Below are 10,000 nucleotides of genomic sequence, written 5' to 3' on the forward strand. Positions count from 1 at the left end.
GACTGACCTAACCAGGAACATATTCACAATGTTCTAGGCTATGCCAGACTAGCTCCATCTACATGTTAATGATGTTGGCTATAATGATGTAGGATAGCTTCTTCTACTAAAGTCAGAACTTCCAAGAAATATGGAAGTTCACAATACTACCTACAACAGCAATGACTGGCCTGAACATGGACATGCGAACAGCCTCCATCCAGCTAATGCTTTAGTGCAGCACAGACATGCTAACACCCTCCATCCAGCTAATGCTTTAGCGCAGCATGGACATGCCAACTCCCTTTAACGCAGCATAGACATGCTAACTCCCTCCACACAGCTAATGCTTTAGCGCAGCACGGACATGCTAACACCCTTTAGCAAAGCATGGACATGCTAACTTCCCTTAGCGCAGCTTGGACATGCTAACTCCCTTTAGCGCAGCATTGACATGCTAACAGTGATAGCTATGATAATAGCATCCGCATAAACCTGGGTGGCATAGAACAGTGATAGCTATGATGATAGCATCCGCATAAACCTGGGTGGCATAGAACAGTGTTAGCTATGATGTTCACACCAATCTGGACTGGACATATTAACTACACTACAAGTATTGCTGTGACTTTAGTTCCAAGGACTATGACCAAGTTTGAAAGTGTTAAAGTTACTTAATGTATCCAAATGTTCTCAGTGTTTGCATGTATGTCAGTCTGAGTCGGTTTAAAGCCATTCAACTCATCTGATGTGGAAGCAGGTGTGCTTCATTAGCATGTCCTCTAAATGACCTCCATTTTGAATTGGAGAAATTAGTCTGATGGCGACTGCAGCTGCCATTTTGTAGTTCTTGGGTGCTGTTTCAGGCCATTTTGTAGTTCTGGGGGGGGGGGGGGGGGGTTTCAGGCCAAGATGGTTTCCGTGGAATTGAGGTCTGCTTCCTTATTCACATGTAACTTACAGCTGACAAAAGCTACATGTTCTATAACTACCACTGTGCTTTTGGTACAGAGATGATTCATTTAGTGTGCAGACCTGCATACTACAGTTTAGATAGATAGATACTTTATTGATCCCCAAGGGGAAATTCAAGACAATGTTTATGTGCATTCCTATTTATAGTCACCTGCATACTACAGATTATGTGCATTCCTATTAATATTCACTACAGATTATGTGCATTCCTATTAATATTCACTACAGTTTACATTCTTATTTATATTCACTGCCTTTGGTGGTTTTGCAAAAGAATAGACGACAAACAAATGTGTAAAATGGCCAAAGTGATTATTAATCATTCTAGCACTTTATATTACAGAACCTTTGTTATACTGTAGCTACTCCCTGAAGTACAGTGCACCAAACTGCGAAACAAAGAGTACCGGTACTATCATAGAACCCAAAGAGCACCGGTACTATCATGGAACCCAACTCATAATGGCATTCAACTCTAGATCGTAAGTACATGCGGATAGGACATGCTTGTTATAATGCCAAAGTGCTTGTGGCGGTTATAGGGGGGCGACGACACCCCAAAGTAACCCAGCTGTACACACACACACACACACACACACACACACACACACAGGATCCCAAAGTGACACAGCTCATAGAGGTTGTTCTAAAGAGGAAATGGAAGTGTAATTAGTATGATGTGTCAGTGTGTGTCAATGTGACGTCTCATTAGTATGATATGATATGATATGATATGATAGATTATATGATATGATAGGATATGATATGATATGATATGATATGATAGATTATATGATATGATATGATATGATATGATAGATTATATGATATGATATGATATGATATGATATGATATGATAGTTTATATGATATGATATGATAGATTATCATATGGTGTTTATATGTATATGTTACTACATCCAATTAACACCTATCACACCTACTGGCTACTAACCTTAAGTAAGATTCCATTATGTACAACATGTAAACCATACCGGTAACACTTTCTATGAAGATTGTATTTATAACGCCCTATGAATGCATTCATAATGTTTTATAAGGTGTCTATAAAACATTGTAATGCTCATTATTACCATCTATATGTATTCACAAGTCGTCATAACCAACTTCATGATGCATTATGACAGCTAATTATGAATGATTGTAATTTTAATCTGAATAATGCATTATAAATATGTCAAGATCTGCCTACTCACTTGTCAGTTTTATGATGCATCATAACTACTTTGCTTTGTTAAATGCGTATAGTGATGCATAAAGAGTTTTGACTTCTACTGTAGTCCTATATATCTATAGCTATAAGTATATGTAATAAAGTTATAATAATTTATACATCTCCATACAGCACACAATTATAAACAGCTATGCAATATCATAAGTGTTATTTGTCAGCTCTAAGTAAAGTGACAAGAATATGACCCTATTATTGACAGATATAAGTTCACTGAGTAATTAAAGGGTGCAATGAACTAAGTACCGAGTCTAGCATCTTTACCCCATATGCACTATTATAAATTACTATGTTAATGTCATAGGTGTTATTTGTCAGCTTTAGGTAAAGTAGAGCAAATGAGGTGTTGTTATAAATAGATATAAGGTTATTATAAACAAATATGAGGCACAATGAAATGAGAGCCTGGACAGTAAAGACAAAAGGAATGATTTTAAGTTAAGTTTATTTTCATTTAAACTAACACACATAATCAGACTGATTATAAACGCTCTGAGCACATTACACAAACACAATGAGACAGGCCGAAAAAGTGGCACAACACAATCCTATATTTTGTGGTGGTGGTTATTATTGTAATAAAACTCACAATGCCACTGAAATCTATCTTGGGTCATTATGAAAGATGGTTCGAATCAAAATAGACCTTTGGTTTAAATGAAAATAAAGTGAACTAAATGCATTCCTTTTGACTTTACTGTCCAGGCTCTCATTTCATTGTAGGATAAAAGGGTCATATTCTTGTCACTTTACTTAGAGCTGACAAATAACACTTATGATATTGCATAGCTGTTTATAATTGTGTGCTATAGGGAGATGTATACATTATTATAACTTTATTACATATACTTATAGCTATAGATATATAGGACTACAGTAGAAGTCAAAACTCTTTATGCATCACTATACGCATTTAAGAAAGCAAAGTAGTTATGATGCATCATAAAACTGACAAGTGAGTAGGCAGATCTTGACATATTTATAATGCATTATTCAGATTAAAATTATAATCATTCATAATTAGCTGTCATAATGCATCATGAAGTTGGTTATGACGACTTGTGAATACATATAGATGGTAATAATGAGCATTACAATGTTTTATAGACACCTTATAAAACATTATGAATGCATTCATAGGGCGTTATAAATACAACCTTCATGGAAAGTGTTACCATGATACCTCACTTTGTTATCCTGTACTTATACACTGTAGTTATACATTGTAACAAGGGTATACACACACACACACACACACACACACACACACACACACACACATACCCACACACACACACACACACACACACACGCACACACACAAGGGTATAATGTAATATAAAGTGTTAGTCTATCATGGCCACCCCAGTGGAATTAAACACAGAATGTTCTACTTTTCTCCTGATCTATTTATTTGGGGTGAATATCTAATCATTTGGGGTAAATATCTAATCATTTGGGGTGAATATCTAATCATTTGGGGTAAATATCTAATCATTTCATTTTAATCATTTGGGGTGAATATCTAATCATTTGGGGTGAATATCTAATCATTTGGGGTAAATATCTAATCATTTCATTTTAATCATTTGGGGTGAATATCTAATCATTTGGGGTGAATATCTAATCATTTGGGGTAAATATCTAATAATTTGGGGTAAATATCTAATCATTTCATTTTAATCATTTGGGGTGAATATCTAATCATTTGGGGTGAATATCTAATCATTTGGGGTAAATATCTAATCATTTGGGGTAAATATCTAATAATTTGGGGTAAATATCTAATCATTTCATTTTAATCATTTGGGGTGAATATCTAATCATTTGGGGTAAATATCTAATCATTTGGGGTGAATATCTAATCATTTGGGGTAAATATCTAATCATTTGGGGTAAATATCATTTGGGGTAAATATCATTTGGGGTAAATATCTAATCATTTGGGGTAAATATCATTTGGGGTAAATATCATTTGGGCAGATTGCGCCCTCTGCAGAGCAAGAGAGGACATTACAGTGTTGAACAGGAGGATTTGTACACACACATACACACACACACACACACACACTTGGGGATCAATAAAGTATCTATCTATCTATCTATCTATCTATCTATATATCTATCTATCCACACACACACACACACACACACACACACACACACACATACCCACACACATACACACACACACACACGCACACACACAAGGGTATAATGTAATATAGAGTGTTAGTCTATCATGGCCACCCCAGTGGAATTAAACACAGAATGTTCTACTTTTCTCCTGATCTATTTATTTGGGGTGAATATCTAATCATTTGGGGTAAATATCTAATCATTTGGGGTGAATATCTAATCATTTGGGGTAAATATCATTTGGGGTAAATATCATTTGGGGTAAATATCTAATCATTTGGGGTAAATATCATTTGGGGTAAATATCATTTGGGCAGATTGCGCCCTCTGCAGAGCAAGAGAGGACATTACAGTGTTGAACAGGAGGATTTGTACACACACATACACACACACACACACACACACTTGGGGATCAATAAAGTATCTATCTATCTATCTATCTATCTATCTATATATCTATCTATCCACACACACACACACACACACACACACACACACACATACCCACACACATACACACACACACACACGCACACACACAAGGGTATAATGTAATATAGAGTGTTAGTCTATCATGGCCACCCCAGTGGAATTAAACACAGAATGTTCTACTTTTCTCCTGATCTATTTATTTGGGGTGAATATCTAATCATTTGGGGTAAATATCTAATCATTTGGGGTGAATATCTAATCATTTGGGGTAAATATCTAATCATTTCATTTTAATCATTTGGGGTGAATATCTAATCATTTGGGGTAAATATCTAATCATTTCAATTTAATCATTTGGGGTGAATATCTAATCATTTGGGGTGAATATCTAATCATTTGGGGTAAATATCTAATCATTTCATTTTAATCATTTGGGGTGAATATCTAATCATTTGGGGTAAATATCTAATCATTTGGAGTAAATATCTAATCATTTCATTTTAATAATTTGGGGTGAATATCTAATCATTTGGGGTAAATATCTAATCATTTGGGGTAAATATCATTTGGGGTGAATATCTAATCATTTGGGGTAAATATCTAATTATTTGGGGTGAATATCTAATCATTTGGGGTAAATATCATTTGGGGTAAATATCATTTGGGCAGATTGCGCCCTCTGCAGAGCAAGAGAGGACATTACAGTGTTGAACAGGAGGATTTGTACACACACATACACACACACACACACACACTTGGGGATCAATAAAGTATCTATCTATCTATCTATCTATCTATCTATCTATCTATCTATCTATCCACACACACACACACACACACACACACACACACACACACACAGAGGAGAATTTGTGTAGTTATAGACATATGTACATACACACACACACACACACACACACACACACACACACACCACACACAGGAGGATTTGTGTAGTTATAGACATATGTACACACACACACACACACACACAGGAGGATTTGTGTAGTTATAGACATATGTACACACACACACACACACACAGGAGGATTTGTATTGTTATAGACGTATGTACACATATGTATGCACACACACACACACACACACACACACACACATACACACACACACACACACACACAGGAGGATTTGTGTAGTTATAGACATATGTACACACACACACACACACACACACACACACACAGGAGGATTTGTGTAGTTATAGACATATGTACACAAACACACACTCACACACACACAGGAGGATGTGTGTAGTTATAGACATATGTACACACACACACACACATACACACACAGGAGGATGTGTGTAGTTATAGACATATGTACACACACACACACTGAACAGCTAGTGGTTCACTATGCATACCAAGGTGTTATATATGAATATATACTGTATGTTATATATATATCATATATATATGAGAATTGTTGGTAATATTCAATGAGGGACCCATTGATTTGTTTTGTTTTTGTTGTTATTTTTTTACAAAAAAACCACTCTTTTCATTTATTGTTGTTGCTATTTATGGCACACAAACAACTTTACAGCATAACAGGTGAAGATGGAAAATTATAAAAGCACATTTCATGATGCTAAACAACTTTACAGCATAACAGGTGAAGATGGAAAATTATAGAAGCACATTTCATGAGTGTCTACCTCTGATGTCATAAACAAATGCTCTCCGTACTTCCTATCCTAAATATATCCCAGGGTCTAACAATAAGAACAGCCTAATATCTGAGCAGGTGAACTTGGCGTGTTAAAGGGTCTAACAATAAGAACAGCCTAATATCTGAGCAGGTGAACTTGGCGTGTTAAAAGCTTTACAGTGTGTTATTTCCTCTACAACAGAGCAGTCTATAAATTCTCATCTTTGTGTCACTGAAATACCCAATGTGTGTGTGTGTGTGTGTGTGTGCCCATGCTGGATTTAGCTCGTCTGGTTACGGCAGCCCTGCGCTAACCCCGTCTCCTTCCGCCGGGCTCGCGGGTCTGTGCGCGGAGCTCTTAAACTGGGATCGGCGCACCCCATTGGCTGCGGGGGATCGCGAGACGGCCTTACATAACGGCGGGCATTAGCAGGTGAGTGAGATTAGCGCTATATTGCGCCGATTAGCGTGAGCGCGGGTTGCATAATTTTGATCTTGTGAAAACGGCCAGGGCGTTGACGCTCCGCCTTACTAGTCTGGTTCTGTTTTTTTTAGCCATGATTTAAACAAAGTTAAATTAGTAACATAAGTAAAGAGTAAACAAACTGTCCCACACAAGTGAACAGTGGAGAATAATTCAGATGAAATTCACCATGTTGTTGAATTGAGTTTGTGCTACTTAATATCATCATCACCACCATCATCCTCATCATATTAATCCATAATCTATAGTCTCTCCCATCATGGTATCCATGTGGATGTGTGTGTGTGTGTATGTGTAGTAAATGAGTATTTTATATTAGTGTGGTATATTACTTACTTATTTATATTATCAAACAACAATCTGATACACATGCAAAAAAATGATAATGACCAGGACAATGACGGCCCCCACGAGGTCTCATTCCAACAAACCGGCTCATTACCTAATATGAGACTGTCAGCCCTGAATGTGAGCTTAATATGAGACTGTCATCCCTGAATGTGAGCTTAATATGAGACTGCCATGCTTGAATGTGAGCCTAATATGAGACTGTCAGCCCTGAATATGAGCCTAATATGAGACTGCCATGCTTGAATGTGAGCCTAATATGAGACTCTCAGCCCTGAATATGAGCCTAATATGAGACTGCCCTGAATATGAGCCTAATATGAAACTGTCAGCCCTGAATGTGAGCCTAATATGAGACTGTCAGCCCTGAATGTGAGCCTAATATGAGCTTGTTACTCTCAGAGTGTGAGAGCTTGGGTAATATTAACAGAGAGGAAGAGAGAGAGTGAGAGAGTGAGAGCTTGGGTAATATTAACAGAGAGAGAGAGCGAGAGGAAGATAAGAGTGAGAGAGGAGAGCTTGGGTTAATATTAACAGAGAGAGAGAGCGAGAGGAAGATAAGAGTGAGAGAGGAGAGCTTGGGTTAATATTAACAGGCTTAAGATGTGTGCTAAGCTTCAAGACATCACTACCAGACACCAGTCTCGTGTGCAGCTGAAGACCTATAGATCATATACCTCACAGATGTCTTCAAATGTATCACATAAGCCTACTTACCCCACCCCAACTTACCCCAACCCTACCAACTGAGGGAAAGTAGGTCAAATGTAGGCCTTGTATCAATATGAGGGGCTTGTGTTATCTCACAGAGTCCTTTTTAATCATCCTTTTTGGAGTGTTGTTGTGCGTCTGATGCTCTGGTGATGATGGGATTAGGCCTGGAGGCCGGGACAAAGCAGCTTATCCTCTTGTTGTTGTCCAAACCGGGGGGGGGGGGGCACATGGAGGAGGGGGGGGGCACAGTCTCATCTAACGCTGCCTCCAGCAACTGGAACAAAACTCAAACGAGAGAGAAGCCATAAGAGATGCGTCTGTTTGGCACTCGGAGGGGCACGGCAGGAGCGGGCAGGACGGCACTGGGCACTCGGAGGGACACGGCGGGAGCGGGCAGGACGGCACTGGGCACTCGGAGGGGCACGGCGGGAGCGGGCAGGACAATGCGGACGGCGCTGCATCTGCTGCTTCTGCTGTTGGCACTGTCGGGTCAGAGCCGGGCGTCGGACGGCTCGTTCCAGCGGGCGCTGGTGCTGGACATGGCGCGGGTTCTGCTGGACAACTACTGCTTCCCCGAGAACCTGCTGGGCATGCGGGAGGCCATCGAGCAGGCCATCCGTAGCGGAGAGATCCTGCACATCTCCGACCGCAAGACGCTGGCCGGCGTGCTCTCCGCCGGAGTGCAGGGCGCCCTCAACGACCCCCGGCTCACCGTGACCTTTGAACCCGGCTACGTTGCCATGACGCCACCGCCGCTAAGCCTCCTCCCGCGGGAGCAGCTGGTGCGCCTGGTGCGGAGCTCCACTAAGCTGGACGTGCTGGACGCCAACGTGGGCTACCTGCGGCTGGACCGCGTCCTCGGGCGCGAGGCGGCCGCCAAGCTGGGCGCGTTCCTGCAGGACTACGTGTGGAACCGCGTGGCGCTGACGCGGGCGCTAATCCTGGACCTGCGCTACAGCGTGGGCGGCGAGCTGTCCGGGCTGCCACACATCGTCTCCTTCTTCTCCGACCCCGAGCCGCTGACGCTCATCGAGACCGTCTACGACCGGCCGTCCAACTCCACCCGGGAGCTGTGGACGCTGCCGCGCATCCCAGGCCAGCGCTACGGCAAGCGCAAGGACCTGATGGTGCTGACCAGCAAGCGCACCAGCGGCGCTGCCGAGGCCCTGGCCTACGCACTCAAGCACCTGGGCCGCGCCATCGTGGTGGGCGAGAGGACCTCTGGGGGGTCGGTGAGAGTGGACAAGATACGCATCGACAGCTCCGGCTTCTACATCACCGTGCCCGTTGCCAGGGCGACCAACCCGGTGACGGGCCAGAGCTGGGAGGTGACCGGCGTCTCGCCCTCCGTGTCCGTCAGGCCCAAGGAGGCCGTGTCCAGGGCGAAGGCCCTGCTCGCCGCCCGGGCCACCATCCCGAAGGCCGTCCACAGCGTGTCCGACCTCATCAGGAGATACTACGCGTCCAGGGACAAGGTCAAAGTCCTGCTCAAGCACCTGGACACCACCGACTTCTTCACGGTCATCTCGGAGGAGGACCTGGCGGCCAAGCTCAACTACGAGCTCCAGTCCGTGTGTGAGGACCCCCGACTGGTCGTCAAGACGGCCACCTCAGTTCCCGTGACGACCCCAGGCGACTCTGACCCCGACACGACCCCAGGCGACCCCAACACGCTGATGGACGATGTGTTCAGAGTGGAGGTCCGGCCAGGCAACACTGGATACTTACGTTTCGACAGATTCCTCGATGCCACCACTCTCGTCAGATTGGACAGCCAGATAGCGCAGAAAGTCTGGGAGCCAATCAGGGACACCGATAACCTCATCATCGACCTGCGCTCCAACACGGGAGGTCCGTCGGAGGGCCTGCCCATCCTCCTGTCCTACCTGCACGACCCCACCCCACCTGTCCTCTTCTACACCCTCTACAACTCCATCCAGAACACCACCACCGACTACCACACGTCCACCACCATCCAGGGCCCGGTGTACGGCTCCGAGCGC

General features: G+C 42.5%; 1 protein-coding gene across 1 annotated transcript in view; it reads left to right on the forward strand.

Moving 5' to 3' along the window:
- Positions 1 to 8,308: 8,308 nt before the first annotated feature.
- irbpl (interphotoreceptor retinoid-binding protein like) overlaps positions 8,309 to 10,000 on the forward strand; it is a 2,922-nt gene continuing 1,230 nt past the window's right edge. Inside the window, exon 1 of the mRNA XM_076265524.1 lies at positions 8,309 to 10,000. This exon is cut by the window's right edge and continues 1,230 nt beyond it. Coding sequence (XP_076121639.1) covers positions 8,309 to 10,000 — 1,692 coding nt within the window.

The sequence above is a fragment of the Alosa pseudoharengus genome, unplaced genomic scaffold (assembly GCF_046254945.1).
Source record: "Alosa pseudoharengus isolate Yale_2024_CS ecotype anadromous, Long Island Sound unplaced genomic scaffold, YU_APseudo_1.1 YU_APseudo_1.1_scf_4, whole genome shotgun sequence".
Taxonomy (NCBI): Eukaryota; Metazoa; Chordata; class Actinopteri; order Clupeiformes; family Clupeidae; genus Alosa; species Alosa pseudoharengus.